This window comes from Carcharodon carcharias, chromosome 13 (genome assembly GCF_017639515.1).
Source record: "Carcharodon carcharias isolate sCarCar2 chromosome 13, sCarCar2.pri, whole genome shotgun sequence".
NCBI lineage: Eukaryota > Metazoa > Chordata > Chondrichthyes > Lamniformes > Lamnidae > Carcharodon > Carcharodon carcharias.
Genome location: NC_054479.1, coordinates 20,083,383 through 20,102,132, shown reverse-complemented (window position 1 = coordinate 20,102,132; position 18,750 = coordinate 20,083,383). Strand labels below are relative to the sequence as shown.

Sequence of the window (18,750 nt, the reverse complement as noted above, 5' to 3'; positions counted from 1 at the left end):
CTCTGTTCCTGAATACCCCTTTAGATCCCAAGTCAGTAGCAGGAACCCTAAGTCAGGAACAGAGGTCAATTCGTTTATCCTACCTGAAATCAGCCAACTTAACACAGATTGTGGATCAAACCTAGAATCTTCATGTCCTAAATGGCTCAACTCCATACTGCTTTAACTATCAGGAAAGGAATGTAAATAAATCTTTACAGCTTTTAAATATATCTAGTCCTCCCAGTGCCCAATATATTATACTTGTACAACTTCCATGGAAGTCACCGCATAGTTGTCGGGAGCAGAAAACCACAGGCACTTTCTCTTTCCTATCCTAAAAAGTTCAGTAGCCAATTATAGAAGCCCTACAGTTACAGACTGAGAGCAGCCAACTCAGAATGGGTATTCAACCTGGTACTAGAAAGCATAACTCAGGAGTAGGAACCTTAACTCAGATACTGGAACTTCTTATTTCAAATTTACTCCATCCTTCCCTTCCAGTCGCCCCAATTTTCCTTCCTTACATGAAAGTGTCAACAAGTGCCAATAAGCTCCAGTATATTGACAAAACAGCCACTCTTTACATACCTGTTTAAATAATGTCAGCCCTTTGATCAGGTACAGTATCAGAGGCAATATATTCCTATTTCTCTCAATGACCAATCACCACACTCACTTTCTAGCATGATCATGAATCCTGGCTGACGTTTTTCTTCCTTACGCAAGGGGCATGGAAGATAACAGTTGCCTCAGAGTTCAGTGAACTTGGCCCAGATGAGGAATCCAACTAGATGCTTTCTGCTATGCATGACTTAGTACTTTTATCCACTAGGCCATCAGGAGGGCTTACTTCTGTACTGTTTCAAACAAATTTCCAATACAATTCAAGGCACCCAAGAGATTTCTCTGTTTACACAATCTTATCTATGTGCACCATAAACGCCTGCACAATGAATATCCAATTTTCCATAAATCTGTACCCACTTAATAGGATTCAACAATTATGATCTGGAAGCTACATATAGTAATACATAGGGCCCTGTTCTTTGCAGACAGAAAGAGCATGTACGTACATTGCACCTGTTTCAGCTAAACAAAATAAGTAACAGCCATTAGCTGACACATTCCTCAGGGCGATGCCTTGACCAATCAGGGTCAAGCTGCCTGGTTTAAATTTCAGACAATGTTTGGCAGTTAACTGTCAGCCACCAGCAGTGGTGCATGTGCTGTGGCAATGCCACTTGCCAAACAATTAGCACTTTCCTCACATATGGTATAAATAGTCATCTTCCCCTTATATCAGTATTCCTGTAAGTGCCCTGTTGAAGGTAAGACAAATAGCTTAGACATGTCTCCCTTTTTTTAAGCAATAGTCAACTTATGATCCTGTTAGGAGCTAATAACTTTTTGTTTAAAACAAAAACAGAAATACCTGGATAAACTCAGCAGATCTGGCAGCAACGGTGGAGAAGAGCAAAGCTGACATTTCGAGTCCTCATGACCTTTCAACAGAACTAAGTAAAATAGGAAAGGGATGAAATATAAGCTGGTTTAGGGGGGTGGGGGGAAGAGAAGGTGGGGGGGTTGTTGGGACAAGCAAGCAGTGATAGGAGGAAATAACCAAAAGATGTCACAGAAAACAAACAAAGAAGTGTTGAAGGTGGTGATATTATCTAAAAGAACGTGCTAATTAAGAGTGGAGAGCAGGACAAGCAAGGTAGCTCTAGCGGGGGTGAGGTGAAATAAAAAATGGGTGGAATACATTTAAAAATAATGGAAATAGGTGGGAAAAGAAAAATCTATATAAATTATTGGAAAAACAAAAAGGAGGGGGAAGAAACGGAAAGGGGATGGGGATGGAGGAGGGAGTTCAAGATCTAAAATTCTTGAACTCAATATTCAGTTCAGAAGGCTGTAAAGTGCTTAGTCGGAAGATGAGGTGCTGTTCCTCCAGTTTGCGTTGAGCTTCACTGGAACAATGCAGCAAGCCAAGGACAGACATGTGGGCAAGAGAGCAGGGTGGAGTGTTAAAATGGCAAGTGACAGGGAGGTCTGGGTAATGCTTGCGGACAGACCAAAGGTATTCTGCAGAGCGGTCACCCAGTCTGCGTTTGGTCTCTCCAATGTAGAGGAAACCGCATTGCGAGCAACAAATGCAGTAGACTAAATTGAGGGAGGTGTAAGTGAAATGCTGCTTCACTTGAAAGGAGTGTTTGGGCCCTTGGACAGTGAGGAGAGAGGAAGTGAAGGGCAGGTGTTGCATATTCTGCGTTTGCATGGGGAGATTCCGTAGGAGGGGGTTGAGGAGTAGGGGGTGATGGAGGAGTGGACCAGGGTGTCACGGAGAGAATGATCCCTACGGAATTCCACCAGGGGGGTGAAGGGAAGATGTGTTTGGTGGTGGCATCATGCTGGAGTTGGCGGAGGATGCTCCTTTGAATGCGGAGGCTGGTGGGGTGATAAGTGAGGACAAGGTGGACTCTACCATGTTTCTGGGAGGGAGGAGAAGGCGTGAGGCCGGATGCGGGGGAGCTTTTTGGTTAAAGTAGACAAAGTTTGAAATCTCAATTACTCACTAAGAGAATAAAGCTACAGGATTCCATGATCTTAAACAAATAAAACAAACTTCACTATACAAAGTCATAAAAGTAAAACAATTTAGAATATAAGATAGATATTGTAACATTCAGAATTAACATGAGGTATATATGAATTAACCAGCAAATTGTGGTTGAACACTGCCATTAAATGGCAGATGGAAATAAGTCAGATCCCACAGATTTTTCAGCACCCACCCAGATGTCAGTGACCACAGAGTCACACAATCTCATTAAAACTCTTGTGTCTCAAGGGATTTTAACTCTTCACTTTTGAAGATCTAGCCTCTGAATTCCCTCAAAAGCCACTCTGATTTTTACTGCCTCAACAACTGCTCATCCCAATGGTTCAATCTCTTGAGACTGTGTCCCATGGAATTCATAAAGCTGCACTCACACCTCCAAATATGGGCACAATTAATCTCTTCCGCAGACCACTAGCTTCAGCATACTGGCACTGCCCCTGGGCTTTTTTCAAACTCCAGTCCTCTGGCTGCACTGGGCTATAAATGGCTCCCAGGCTTCTGAGCCCCAACTGACTGGTACAGAGCGCCAGTGGTCTTTTGCCATCTTCTCAGCTCCCCAGGACTTCAGGGCCCTAACTGTCTGGAGCCTGCTAACAGCTCTTAGGGCTCTTCTGTGAGCTACAAACCACACGAGGTCCAAACTGCAACCAACCTCCCTCCCAGCAAACACACAAATTGAACCCAGATAACATTCTTAAGCTCTTCTGGGTTCACTGACTGCTTTGAAATTAATTTAGCTCAAACTAACAAAACAAAAATGGCCTCTGGACTGCACTTCTGTGCGGTACTGTAAACAACATGTCTCCAACTCTCCAATTAAATAAGCCCACCTGCTGTTTAATTGCTCCATCTCTTATCCTTACTTTCACAACAACAATCTGCCCAGAACTAAACATTACTTCTAAAATATTAACATGAACCATGAACTAGATATTTGTCACATCACACATAATAGAAATACAGAGGAAATAATTGGCTCAAATGAAAGGACAGATTTATGAGCAACGGATAAAAGGAAAACAGCACAAATTACCTTATCTCCTTTGGCAACTTGGCAGATGATTTCCCCTGTGGAGGGGTTGATGGTTGGGAATGTTTTCTTACTGATTGCATCATGCCATTCATTGTTGATAAAGATCTGCAAAAGGAAAAAACGCTCATGAAGACAGACTACTTTTTGATGAGGATGGGAATTTTTTTCATTTCTCAAGTTCCTTTTAATGGCGATCGAGAAAGCAGCTACCAAACATCTTTCACTGCAGAATCCAATTGACGTGACCAACAAAGAACTCAGGTAGGAATTCTCTCTCTTAATTTTCTGACTCTTTTACCCTGGATGTAGCTTTTGATAAGGAACTGATCTGCTGTTGGACATGTGCTCAAAGATTAGCATAAAAATAAATCAATACAACTTGAATTGCAGTAGTGCAGCTATTATGATGCACACAAATATGGGCAAGCACGGAATCTGGAATATCATCTTATCATGAATGTAAACAGGAGTGGAGTGGCAACCCGACTATGATTGGGCTGAATCTTCCAAGGATTAGCAATGTCACAAGAAGTTTAACATGGGATTAAATTAATTTTAAACATCAGGCAACCAAAAGGTTACATTGCATTCAACTGGTCACTAACCAAAAATCTCAATCTCAGACTTGAATATACTCAACGGTGCATCCGCAGCCTGCTGGGGTAGACAATTCCAAAGATTCACAACTCTAGAGAGAGTGAAGATATTTCTCCCCATTCTCAGTCATAAATTATTGATCCCTTATCCTGAGGGTGTACCCCCATGTTCTAGATTCCCCAGCCAGGGAAAACCTCTTTCAGTGCCTACCCTGTCATGCCCCTTCAGATTATCATAGCTGCAATGAGATCACCTCAACTCCAAAGAGTATAGCCGAATTTACTCAGCCTCTCATCACAGGGCAACCCTCTCATTCCAGGAACCAATCTAGTGATCCTTTGTTGTACTGCCTCCAATGCAAGTATATCTTTCCTTAAATATGGAGACCAAAACTACACACAGTATTTCAGGTCTTGCCATAAGCCCTGTACAATTGTTCTCATACCCCAATTCCCTTGCAACAAAGATCAACATTTCATTTGCCTTCCCGTTTGCAGTATCTGCATGCTGTGTCCCTAGTAGGAGTACACCCAAGTCTTTGTGACATTTAGAAATTTCATGCCTTTAAAAAAGACATATATTTTCTCCTCTTGCTACTAAAGTGAATAACATCCTGCTTCCCCACATTATACTCCATCTGCCACCTTGTTGCCTACTCACTTAACCTGTCTATATCTCTTTGCAGCCTCAGTGTCCTCAACTTACATTTGGAGATAACTTTGAATTGTCAGCAAATTTAAATACATTACTTAGTCACTTTGTCTAAGTCTTATATTATAAATATGTGTGACTCCAGCATTGATTCTTGCAGCATTCCACTAGTTACAGCACTCCAATGCTCTGTTTACCCATACTCTCTGCTTCCTGTCAGTTAACCATTTCCCTATCAATGCTAATATAGTACCCCAACTCCATGAGCCCTTATCTTGCATACTAACCTTTTGTGTGGCATTAAATTGAATGCATTTTGGAAATTCAAGTATACTACATCTATTACGTTCCTTTTATCTACCTTATTTTATTAGTTTGAAGATGTAACAAATATGTTAAAGAATTTCCCTTTTGTAAAATCATGTTGACTTTGTCTGATAATATTATGATTTTTTTAAAGTGCATTAAGATGTCTTCATAGTACATTCTAGCATTTTCCTGATCATTGATGTCAAGTTAAACTTCCTGTGGTTCCCCATTTTCTCCTTCCCTCCTTTCTTGAGCAGCAGAGTTACATTTCTAACTTCAAATCTGCTGGGACCTTTCTAGAACCTAGGGAATTTGGGAAAACTCTAGCCCCCCCTTAAACCAGCTTATATGTCATCTCTTTTCTATTTTTACTTAGTTCTCTTGAAGAGTCATACAGACTTGAAACATTAACTGTGTTTGTCTCCGCAGATGCTGCCAGACCTGCTGAAAAACTCAGCAAAAGTTTTATTTTTGTTTTGGATTTCCAGCATCCACAGTTTTTCGCTTTTATCTTGGTGAAAGCTCTCAGTTGCTCTTTCAATGGGGTGTGCTGAATTGACCACATAACTCCTCAAGCCTAATTGGATGGTGAACCCAGAAGTGGGTTTTTAAATTGGCTGCCTTCTGGAAGATTGAACTGGAAGATGCACTGCTAATGCAAATGAGGCCAGGACCCAAAAATGGGCCCATTGGCCAAAATTTTTCTCAGACCAGAAAATTCTGCCCTTTATTGCTAATGGTCAAGTCACCATGGTGCACTTTTGAGATAATTTTTCAAGTTTGTGCCAAAGGGAGACCTCATCCATAGGGTCAATACATCTTCCACAGATATGGTAAAATAAAAAATTTAATGAAAAATACTGCTACAGGTATCTGTAGGAATTTCCACTGCATATTTTCTCAAAAATGTCAATTCTTCAAAGTCAAAGATAAGTTGAGTGTTATTCATTTACAGGTTGTGGACACAAGACCAGCATTTATTGCCCATCCCTGATTGCACTTGAGAAAGTAGAGGAGAGTTGCTTCCTTGAACGGCTGCAGTACTTTGTGTAGTGAAGGTGATCCTACATTGAAAGTGCTGCTGGATAGGGAGTTCACAGATTTTGACCCAGTGACAAAAAGTGACAACAATATATTTCCAAGTCAGAATGGTATGCAACTTCAAGATCACAGAGCTTGTTGCTCTTCTTCTTGGTGGTACAGATCACGGGTATGAGATTTCCTGCAATGCATCTTGTAGATGGTAGACGCCGGAACCACCGTGCAGCAGTGTTGAAGAATTAGTGTTTAACATGGTGGATGGGGTGCCAATCAAGTAGGTTGCTTCACCTTGGATAATGTTGAGCTCTGAACATTATTAGAGTTGCACTCATCCAGGCAAGTGGAAAGTATTCTATCACACTCCTGACTTGTGCCTTGTTGGTGGGAAGTTTTTCCAGAGTCAGGAGTGGAGTTGCCACAGAATACCTTGCCGCTAGCCCGTTCATGTAGCCACAATATTTGGTCAAGTTAAGCATCTAATCAAGGATATTAATGGTGGAGGAATTCAATGATGGAAATGTTGTTTTGCAAACGATGACAAATCTAAATCCAAATTTAAAACAAATAAAACTTGATGAAATCCTTTACATGGGAAGATCTTGCTTTTACATACAGTGATAGCACTACTTTTCATTTAGTAATATTTCATATTTCACCAAAATGATCCCAGGAATGAAAGGCTTAACATATGAGGAGCGTTTGAGGACTCTGGGTCTATACTCGATGGAGTTTAGAAGGATGAGGGGGGGATCTGATTGAAATTTACAGAATACTGAAAGGCCTGGATAGAGTGGACGTGGGGAAGTGCTTTCCATTAGTAGGCGAGACTAGGACCCGAGGGCACAGCCTCAGAGTAAAGGGAAGACCTTTTAGAACAGAGATGAGGAGAAACTTCTTTAGCCAGAGAGTGGTGAATCTATGGAATTCATTGCCACAGAAGGCTGTGGAGGCCAGGTCATTGAATGTATTTAAAACTGAGATAGCTAGGTTCTTGATTGATAAGGGGATCAAAGGTTATGGGGAGAAGACAGAAGAATGGGGTTGAGAAACATTTCAGCCATGATTGAATGGCGGAGCAGACTCGATGGGCCGAATGGCCTAATTTCTGCTCCTATGTCTTATGGTCTTGTATTTCAAATTTCGGTACAGCCTCGTTAGGTACATCTGCAAAATACACGTAATCGAGCTTTTGTAACCATGATTATTATTATGCACAGAACTACCTCCTGTTACCTTATCGTAGTAAACGTCCGGCTGAGTGACTGGGGCTGGAAGTGTTGCCACCGCAGAATATCTCCTGGCTCCAGGGGCAATTACTGCAGAAACCCTGGGCAACCGACGGGCTACTGACCGCAACATTTTCGAGGGGGGAAAAAACACTTGCGCTTAAAAAAAAATAAACAGGGAGACTTCCTCCTCCTCGATCTCAGAGAGACAGCCAATTTCCCACAAGCAATCAGCCAGCCCACCCCCAAACCAGCTGTCAATCAACCAGCAGGAATTTTAAATAACACAGTTGCTGGAACGAGGAAACAGAAAATCTTGGAGGGGGCGGGAGAGGATCCACTTCAGGTGGATCGCCTTTCCTCAGAAACCTTGCTGTAGAGGACTGGCACCAAACACACTAGCCCAGCCTCCCGTCTTGATAACCACCCTGCGCCTGCTCAGTCACGGCCGTTAATCTCTTTCCCTGTCAAACACGGCGTGCCCCGCCCCCTAACAGTCACGGTCGTCAACCACCCCACCCCCATCAGCCACAGCGGCTAACCGCCCAGGATTCCAAATCAACCGCGCTCCACATGATGGCGCCGACAGCTACTCTCGGCGTCACGTGATGATGGGGCCTTCCTCACAAATCCCGCATTTTCCTTATTGGATCATCACGAGGAACTTATAATGAAACGTTACATTAGCTCTCCACAGAAAAATAACGTTTTTAAAAAAATATATTAGTTTCAGTTAAACTTCGTGTCGTTCCTTTTTAATGTCCACTGTGAAGTAAGGTCTCTTCAAATGGCACTTATCAGCAGACGACCTTAAGTCCTCCCATTCGGATTTCATGTGTATGATATTTTGGAATGCATGAGGCGTATTGATTTTCAAACAGTCGCTTAGGAGCCAACGAAAGGTCAGTTTAGGATAGCTATTTATGTTTGCTGTTAAAAAGTGGAAGCTGGGAAGAGCATGCGGAGTTTGTTGTCCTGACTTAAAACATGTAAAACCAGCAAAACAAAAAACATTAAAACCAAAGTAGAACACTGTAGAATTTTTTAAATATGCTTTCTTAGCAGGTCAAGCAGCAGAGGTGGAGAGAGAAACAGAGGTAACGTGAGAAGCCGGAGAACTGGAGAATTGCAAACATTACGTCCCTATTCAAAACAGGATGTAAAGATCTGTTCTGCAATTACAAACCAGCCAGTTTAACTTCGGTGGTGGGGAAACTTCTAGAAACAATTATTTGGGATAGAATTAATTGTCACATGGAAAAATGTGGATTGATTTGGAAGAGGCAGTTTGGAGTTGTTAATGGAAAATTGTGTTTAATTAACCTGCTGGAGATTTTGATGAGGTAAAGGAGATGGTTGATGAGTTCCCCAGCGGTTGGTATTGGGACCATTGCTTTTCCTATATATATCTAGATCTTGCTGTGCAGGGGACAATTTCAAAGCGCAGATGACATAAAACTTGGGAGAATTGTAAACTTTGAGGAGGACAGTGTAGAATTTCAAAAGGACATTGACACATTGGTGGAGTGGGCAGCTAGGTGGCAGATGAAGTTCAATGCGTAGGTGTGTGAGGTGATACGCTTTGATACAAAGAACATGGTGAAACAGTATAAAATAAAGGACGTACAGAAGCAGAGAGACCTGGGTGTATATGTACATAAAGTCATTAAAGGTGGCAGGACAGGTAGAGAGAGCTGTTTCTAAAGCATACAGTATTTTTGGCTTCATTAATAGGGGCATAGAGTACAAGGTTATGATTTTTAAAACATTTATTAATTAATGGGATGTGGGCTTCGCTGGCTGGGCCAGCATTTTTTGGCCATCCTTAGTTGACCTTGAACCTGTATAAGACGCTGGTTAGACCTCAGCTGGAGTATTGTGTACAGTTCTGGCTGCTACACCAAAGGAAGGATGTCAATGCATTGGAAAGAGTGCAGAAAGAGATTTACGAGAATGGTTCCAGTTGAGGAAAGACTGGAGAAGTTAGGACTGTTTTCCTTGGAGAGCAGAAGCCTAAGAGGAGACTTGATAGAAGTTTTCAAAATCGTGAGGACAAAGTAGATAGGGAGAAACTGTTCCCTCTCGTAAATGGATCGAGAACCAGAGGGCACAGTTTTAAAGTGTTTTGCAAAAGAAGCAAATGTGAGGTGAGAAAAAGCTTTTTCACACAGTGAGTAGTTAGGGTTTGGGATGCATTGCCTGGAAATGTGGTGGAGGCAGCTTCAATTGAGGCATTCAAGAGGTCATTGGATGGTTATTTAAATAGAAACAATGTGCAGGGTTATGAGGAAAAGGCAGGAGATTGGCACTAAGTTAAAATGCTCAGAGAGCTGGTGCCAAATGGGCCAAATGGCCTCCTTCTGCACCGCAACAATTCTGTGATTCTAATGTTTTAGACTGAAGACCTTTCATGAGAACTGGGAACAGTAAAAGATGCTTTAAAACGATTGTAAATGTGTGAAGTGGGGTGGGTGGTAAAAGAATGGAAGGAAAGGTCTGTGATAAGGTGGAATCCTAGAGAGATTACATGATAAAAAAGTTGGCACTACAGAGCCAAAGGGAATGGTAATGAGACAAGCAAAGAAACAAAATGAGTCCAGAGATGTAAATACAGTGAATGTTGGAAATCTGAAATGATAACATAATGCAGAATACTTAACAAATCCACTATGGCTCAGTTGATAACAGTGGCCTTTGAGTCACAAGGTTGCTGGTTCAAGCCCCACTCCAGAATTTGAACACAAAAATCAGTGCAGCACTGAGAGAGTGTGATACTGTTGGAGATGTTTCTTTCGGATGAGACCTTAATCTGAAGCCACGCCTTTCCCTTCAAGTGGATGTAAAAGATCCCATGGCACCATATTAAAGAAAAGCAGAGACATTCCCAGTGACTTGGCTAACATAGTGGGGGATTCAGTGATGGTAATGTCATTGAACATCAAGGGGCAATGGTTAGATTCTCTAATTGGAGATGATCATTACCTGGCACTTGTGTGGCATGAATGTTACTTGCCACTTGTCAGCTCAAGCTTGGGTATTGTCCAGGTCTTGCTGCATTTGGACAAGGGTGGCTTCAGTAACTGAGGAGTCACGAATGGTGCTGAACATTGTACAATTGTCAGTAAACATCCCTATTTCTGACCTTATGATGGAAGGAAGGTCATTGATGAAGCAGCTGAAGATGTTTGGGTCTAGGAACTCCTGCATTGATGTCCTGGAACTGAGATGACTGACCTCCGACAGCCACAACCATCTTCCTTTGTGTTAGATATGACTCCATCCAGTGGAGAGTTTTCCCCCGATTCCCATTGACTCCAGTTTTACTGGGGCTCCTTGATGCCAAATGTGGCCTTGATGTCAAGAGCAGTCACTCTTGCCTCACCTTGGGAGTCTGCTGTTTTGTCCATGTTTGAACCAAGGCTGTAACAAGGTCAGGAGTGGCCCTGGCGGAACCCAAACTGAGCAGGCTATTGCTAAGCAAATGCTGCTTCATAGCACTGTTGATGACCTCTTCCAATACTTTACTGATGATTGAGAGTAGACTGATGGGGCGGTAATTGGCCGGGTTAGATTTGTCCTGCTTTTTGTGTACAGGACATACCTGGGCAATTTTCCACATAGCCAGTGTTGTGACTGTCCTGGAACAGCTTGGCTAGGGGTGCAGCAAGTTCTGGAGCACAAGTCTTCAATACTATTGCCGGAATATTGTCAGGGCCCAAAGCCTTTGCAGTATCTAGTGCCTTCAGCCGTTTCTTGATATCACGTGGAATGAATCGGATTGGCATCTGTGATGCTAGGGACCTCCGGAGGAGGCCGAGATGGATCATCCACCGGCACTTCTGGCTGAAGGTTGCTTCAGCCTTTTCTTTTGCACTCATTTGCTGGGTTCCCCCATCATTGAGGATGGAGATGTTTGTGGAGCCTCCTCCTCCAGTGAGTTGTTTAATTGTCCACCACCATTCACGACTGGATGTGGCAGGACTGCAGAGCTTAGATCTGATCCGTTGGTTGTGGGATTGCTTAGCTCTATTACCTGCTGCTGATACTGTTTGGCATGCAAGTAGTCCTGTGTTATAGCTTCACCAGGTTGACACCTCATTTTTAGGTATGCCTGGTGCTGCTCCTGGTGTGTCCTCCTGCACTATTCATTGAACCACGGTTGATCCCCTGGCATGATGGTAATAGCAGAGTGGAGGATATGCCGGGCTATGAGGTTACAGATTGTGTTTGAGTACAATTCTGCTGCTGCTGATGGTCCACAGTGCCTCATGGCTGCCCAGTCTTGAGTTGCTAGATCTGTTCGAAATTTAGCACAGCGGTGGTATAACACAACATGATGGAGGGTATCCTCAATGTGAAGACGGGACTTTGTCGCTGCAACAAAGGTGTTCGCTCCTACTGATACTGTCATGGACAGATGCATCTGTTCTAGGCAGGTTGGTGAGGATGAGGCCAAGTATGCTTTTCTCTCTTGTTGGTTTCCTCACCACCTGCCACCGATCCAGTCTAACAGCTATGTCCTTTAGGACTCGGCCAACTCGGTCAGTAGTGGTGCTACTGAGCCACTCTTGGTGATGGTTATTGAAGTCCCCCACCCAGAGTACTTTCCTTTTTTGAGACCTTGTACGTGAGTGGCTTGCAAAGCCAGTTCAGAGGGCATTTAAGCGTGTGGGCCTGGAGACACATGTAGGCCAGACCAGGCAATGTTCCCTAAAGGACATTAGTGAACCAGATGGGTTTTTGCAAAAATCAACAATGGTTTCATGGTCATCATTAGAATTTTAATTCCAGATTTTTATTGAATTCAAATTCCGCCATCTGCAGTGGCGGGACTCAAACACAGGTCCCTGGAGCATTACCTTGGGTCTCTGGATTACTAGTCCAGTGACAGTACCACTACCCCATCGCCTCCCTCTAAGATTACCATTGACCAGAAACTGAACATGTCTAGCCATATAAATACTGTAGCTACAAGAGCAGGTCAGAGGCTAGGAATCCTGTGATGAGTAACTCACCACCTGACTCCCCAAAGCCTGTCCATCATCTACAAGGCACAAGTCAGGAGTGTGATGGAGTACTTCCCACTTGTCCGGATGAGTGAAGCTCCCACAACACTCAAGAAGTTTGTCTCCATCCAGGACAAAGCAGCCAGCTTGATTGGCACCACATCCACAAACGTTCACTCCCTCCACCACCGATGCACAGCAGTAGTGTGTACCATCCACAAGATACACTGCAAGAGTTTGACAGCACTTTCCAAATCCACAACCATCTAGAAGGACAAAGGCAGCAGGTAGATGGGAACACCACCACCTGGAAGTTCCCCTCCAAGTCACTTACCATCCTGACTTGGAGATATATTGCCATTCCTTCACTGTGGCTGGGTAAAAATCCTGGAACTCCCTTCCTATCAGCATTGTGGGTGTACCTACTTCATATGGTCTGCAGTGGTTCAAGAAGGCAGCTCACCATGGCCTTCTCAAGGGCAACTAGAGATGGGCAATAAATGCTGGCCCAGTCAGTGAAGCCCACATCCCCTGAATGAATTTTTAAAAAATTCTCTTGGTCAACATCACAAAAACAGATTGGTTATTATCACGGTGTTTATGGGAATCTGCTTATAGTGCGCAAATTTATTTTTTCATCAACCACATTGATGTAGGTCTGGAGTCACATGTAGGCCAGACCAGGCAATGTTCCCTAAAGGACATTAGTGAACCCGATGGGTTTTTATGACAATTAACATTCCAGGTTTTTGTTGAATTCAAATATCACCAACTGCCATGGTTGGATTTGAACATGGGTCCCTGAAGTTTTACTCTGGGTCTCTGGAATATTAGTGCAGTGACAGTGCCACTATGCCACCACCTCCCTTTTGTTGCTGTGTTTCCTACATTACAACAGTGACTGTATTTCAAAAGTGCTTATTGGCTATAAAGTGCTTTGGATCATCTGGTGGTCATGAATAGTGCTAAATAAATGCAAGTCTTTTATCTGGTCAGGCAGCATCAATGGTAGAGAGAGAGAGAAACAGTTAATGAGTGACCTTTGGTCAGAACTGTCAACAACCTGAACAGAATTCTGATCAAAGGTTGTTGACCTGAAACATTAACTCTCTTTCTTTCTCTGTTGACACTGCCTAAGCCTATTGAGCATTTCTAGTTTTTTTTTTATTTTAAAACCAGTTATTGGTGTGTGGCTTTCCTATAACCTCGGTGCCCCTCTGAACATTGGGCCTGAGATTTGCAATCACCAGAGAAGTTTGCATCTGTCCATAGACTTTCTGTGGGATTTTGCACTGAAAAATTCCGGTCAGCAAACTATCAAAAAAGTGTAGGGTATCTGGGACCTGTGTGAACAGGGCAAGACGCTGTGTATGTCCTTAACTAATCAGGTTAAAGAATCATTAATAAGCAATGAGGAATCTGAACCAGAAAGCATCTGTTAGAATATTCAGTTCACTGTCAAATTGAGTACAGAAAGTGATATGAAAAGAGGGAGAGAAAGATTGGACTAGGACAGATAAGAAACCAAGTTTAAAAAGTTTCTCTGAAAGTTTTTTTTTGAATCGCCAATAATTTGAAGGGATGAGACACCAAACTTGTTAAAATTAATTTACAGTTGAGGGTTGTTTGGCAGTACATAAGAACTGGCATGCTGTGAAAAATTTATTTATGCAGGAATGGACATGTGTGAACCTTTTCGGACTAGTTTAATATTTATGCATCAAGTAAGTACATCAATTTCACACCGTTCCGTATATTTCAATGGTGAGTTTCTCAGTGATATTCCATTCTTGTGCAGTCTTGAGGAGAAGGGCATCTTGGAAAGTAATTTCCTGAGTGACACATTTAACTATTCATATCCTGTGGCTAGAAATTGCTGTCTGATTGAATGTTAATAATAATGAGTGCTGTTGACCTCATGGTTATTTATCGTTCATTGTTTTTTCTTCCACTAAGGTACGTTTTACATTCCTTTTCTTGTAGAATGCCTGCTAATGGTGCTATATAAAGGCAAATTGTTTTATGTTCTATCACTTTCTGTGGACCTTTCAAAATTAATTCTGTTCATGCCCAATAACTTTTGTATATTATGTCATTAGTGTTGCTGTAATAAACGTTTATAATTTAGACCATTCAGTCCTTATCAAGTTTTCCCTATCACAGTTACTGGAGTTTCCTTATTAAAAACACTTGGTCTAGACCTGTGTATTTGTGCCAGAGGCATGCACTCCACTGTTGAAAGGGCTCCCTGAATGCAACAGCACTCTTGTACTCTGTTCTCATGTTGATGGAGGACTGCTGAGGCACTGTCCCGTTACATATCCTCTCTCAAGATAACACCATGCTTCACCAGCTACTTTGCTACTGCCTTTGATTGTGCCACAGATGTACCCAATCCAGACTACTCAGCCCATGTTGAGATGCTACAGTCTTCAGTTGGGCCCTCTGAATCCAGAGCCATTCAAAGTACCCTGAATGGAAATTTCTCAATCTCCACCTCTCAAGCTGGAACCACTGGGAAAAACTTTGTAGGAACATGAGGATACAAGCACACCGGACAGGTTGGGCTTGCACAAGGTTAAGTTGTGATTTAATTTATGTAAATGATAACATTATGTTAGACTATTTGTTAAATTTTGTTTTTTGCTCTGGATTTGGTGTTAGTTTTTGCCTTTGTAGTGAAGTGAGGAGGCAAGACTCATAAGTATGGAGTGAAGGAAGGCCATCAAAGGATGGTTGTAAAGAAAATGGTAAGGTTTGTGGCACTATTTGAGTGTGGGGAATTGTAGGACTGATTTCAGTGAAGTGCTATTCGATTTGCTGGCTTTTTTGAGAGCTGTGTAGGGGCACTGGTGGTCATAGTCTTTCCTCTTCTTCCATCTCATGCATTTGTTACTTCCCAGATGATGGTAAAGGCTGGTCTGTGATGAGGCAAAATCTTGGAGCATGCAGCAGATAATGATAAATCTGGATATCTGCTCTGGGGATCTCAGGAGCATACTGCAAAGCTCCTCTGAAATAGTCCATGCAGTGAATGTGTTCCTTGAGCGTATCCTTGTTTGCTTGTTAATAATCACATGGCAGCATGGGCTTCCTTTGCAGCAGTGCATATTTTCCTGACTGGAGTCACGAGTCATGTTCAGAGTGCTTGTCACCCAATAACCAGTTTGTATCCTGGTTGGATTAGAGACAGAGGATTGGCGCAGGGTGAGACTCATGACTGCCTCTGAGATAGGGGACACTGACCTGCATGATGCACAACTCTTTTTCACAAACCAGCTGTGTGATGAGCTAATTGAATCCACTTCAATTTACAAAAATGCCATGGAGTGTGTAAGGTGATGTGTGTGGCAGTCATTGGTATGCTGTACCCTTGGGAAGCCTTCCATGGGGATGAAACCTAGTGATCTCACATTTTGCTTTGCTTTGTCCGTATGAAAGGAGATGTTCCTCTTGGTGTAGAGAGCCCCCCGTGACCTTCCTGCACTGCAAAGAGATATTGCTTATATCAGCACCTGTTGTAGCCTGAAAGGAAGCTGTGGCATAAATGTTGGAGTCTGTGATGACCTATACAGCCAAGGAAATGCTGTCCATTCCTTGATTTGAGGCTCGAATTCTGGTTGCAGCAGGTGATTTACGTCAGTGATTGTATCTTTGCTGAAGGGAAGATATCTCATGCATTTTTCCTGAGTATACTTTCTTTAGGAGAAGTGCTCCCCGAATGTGATCTGTGGAGAAGGCTTCCTGTGTAGTACCCTCCTTATCCCTTTAGAGCAGCCTCTCTTGTTATGGTGTCTTTCTTGCTGCTCCCCATCATCCTGCAGCCCCAAAGGTATCCCAATGATACTATCTATTATTTTTGATACTATCTATGTCTGCCGCCAGGCAATTTGCATTGTATTTACTGCAGAAAAGTGGTCTATTCAGCCTAACGGGTCCATACCAGTGTTTATGCTCCAAAGGAGCCTCCCACTTATCTTCACCTAATCCTATTAACATATACTTCTGTTCCTTTCTCTCTTCAAGTGTTTATCTTGCTTCCCCTAAGTACATCTTCGCTAGTCTGAGGAAAACAACAACAATGCAAGATCGGCAATTTGTTTGTGCAGACTTGATGAAACACACCAAAAATTGCTCCGAGGTGAACCAACAGTATGAATTGATAAACTAGCAACTATGGGAACTGAACGATTCCTTTTAAATAATGCTGGTAAGAAGGTCTACCTGCCAGTAAGCACCTTTGTTGAGTTGATTTCAGTACGCGGAGAGTGAAGAATTGAAAGTTGATCCTGCAAGACATGGGACCCTTGATTGAATAACTTATTCTGGCCTTTAAACATTCCTGACCTGAACCCCTACTAGTGCATCTATTTTAACCAATGGCGGGCAATGCATTTCTGGCAAGAAATGGGTACACATGATTCCTGTCTGGCATTTGGGAACTTGTTAGGTTGGTTAGCACCTGGGGGAAAAAAATGCTGCATGGCTGAATTTCTAGGTCAGTAACTTTCATTAGATCTAGAGCTGTCAGTACACCAGAGGTCAGCAGAGAGCCCAGATTTAATTCCCAGGTGCAGCGAACTGTAGCAGTGAATTGTCAGCCATCATATCTACCAACTGTGCTTTTGCCTATTGGTCTGTGTATGTACTTAAAAATTTCCTTTTCAATTTTCTTTATTCTTCTGGTTCACATTGGAATATGTACAGTATCGTAGGTGTCAAAGCACCCCTGCTCCCCCCACCTCCCGAAACCTCAACTAAGTGGCCAGTCTTCACGTGTAAATATGGACTGTCTCAACAAACTATTTTATCATAAGGATTCTCACAAAACTTTATAGATGTTCTCTTTTTGCTTTTTTTCTTTTCTTTTTGGCAGCAGCAATCTTAAGCACTCCTTATGTGTAGGGAGATGGCAGATCTACATAGTTAAAGAAGAGCCCTGCCAGCTTCAAATGTCATGCCATCTGCTCAAAAGAACATCTTAAAATTAAAAAGGTTGGTGCATGATGTCAGGTAAACCTCCCAATCAATCGAAGGCCTGATTTCTAGCAACCCTAAAGAAAGAAAGAAAGGAAGATTGAGAAATTGAGGCAGGCAAACTTCAGTGAGAAAAATGCATGAGAGTTATACAGAGGAAAGGACTGGAAGATAAACAGAAAGAGAGAGCGAAGCATACCAGAAAGGGCAGCATGGAACAAGACACATTTGTAGGAAAAGAGGTGCAACTTTAAAAAATATATAAATAACCTTGTGGGAGACACCAATTAGTACTACAAGTGAAAAAGCACTCCATAGAGTGCATACCACCTTGTGTTAACTCCGCTTTATTGCAAATACACAGCTCTTGCTTGAGACTTTTCCCTGTGCAGTTGATGTTCTGTAACTACAAAGCTGAAAAAAGAAATCTTTTTATAAAGAGCTTCTAGCTCACTGAGGAGGTTTCAGTCCAATCCACATCCAACAACCTGCTCTGAAAACTCACGTTTTGACAGCTGTGACAAATTCCACCACAGCGGCTGAGACAATCAACAACATTTTAAATAAAATAACCCACAACATTCTTTAAAAGGCATAATTTTCCTTATCTCCTTAAAAAAAAGTTCCAGGATTCACATCTTTGCCAGAAACTAACCCTTGGGCAATATCTTAACCGTACATACCAAGATAGTTTTTGAGATATGTTGTTACAGACTAACAAACAATGGCAAAAACATTACCTCTATCCACCTTCAGTGGTGGAGGTAAGAAATGTTATCCATCAGTGGTTATGAGGTTGAATGTAGTGTTGCTGCATTCGTATGAAACACAGCATCATAGCAAATGTTTATCGTCCTGCAGTGGAGCTGCTGGTTTCCACAGTAACTTCAATAGAAGGTGGGCAAAGCCCCAGAGAAATACGTAAAGCAAATGTTTATGTTAAGTTACTTACATCAGTTTTCCTAGTTTTTGGCTGAAGTTAGGTAGGATACTGGTGTTTCAGGACAGTCTCTGATGAAGTTGGGGGGAGAAGATTGGAAGGAAAAGTAATAACAAACAAAAACTTGATGTTTTGTGTCTGTCCCCACATTTTAATGGGCACTGTTTATCAGCTGTCCTCATCCGGGCTCTCCACAGGAAGCAACCTTTAACTTCGAACAGAAAATCCTGTCCTTGAGCATGAGTTATTGCTCCCAATTTGCATGATTCATTTCTCTGCTGTTCCCTAATGATCCCCTTATCTTCCTTTCACATGCACTTGCTGTCACTTATCACTCAGTCCTTGCTTTCATCTCTGTGTATGGC

General features: G+C 42.4%; 1 protein-coding gene across 3 annotated transcripts in view; it reads right to left on the bottom strand.

The window, feature by feature from the left end:
- LOC121285718 (aldehyde dehydrogenase, mitochondrial-like) overlaps nt 1-18,533 on the bottom strand; it is a 46,663-nt gene extending 28,130 nt beyond the window's left edge. The window contains exons 1-2 of one of the 3 annotated variants that reach the window (XM_041202429.1): nt 18,398-18,533; nt 3,639-3,743 (exon numbers count right to left, since the gene is read on the bottom strand). Coding sequence is in view for 1 of the 3 variants with exons in the window: in XM_041202428.1 (XP_041058362.1) it covers nt 3,639-3,743; nt 7,470-7,595 (231 nt within the window). In the remaining 2 variants the exon portion in view is untranslated. Of the gene's footprint in view, nt 1-3,638; nt 3,744-7,469; nt 7,932-18,185; nt 18,205-18,397 lie in introns of those variants that run through there. The other 2 variants (XM_041202430.1, XM_041202428.1) reach the window with 2 other exon arrangements.
- Nucleotides 18,534-18,750: the final 217 nt, after the last annotated feature.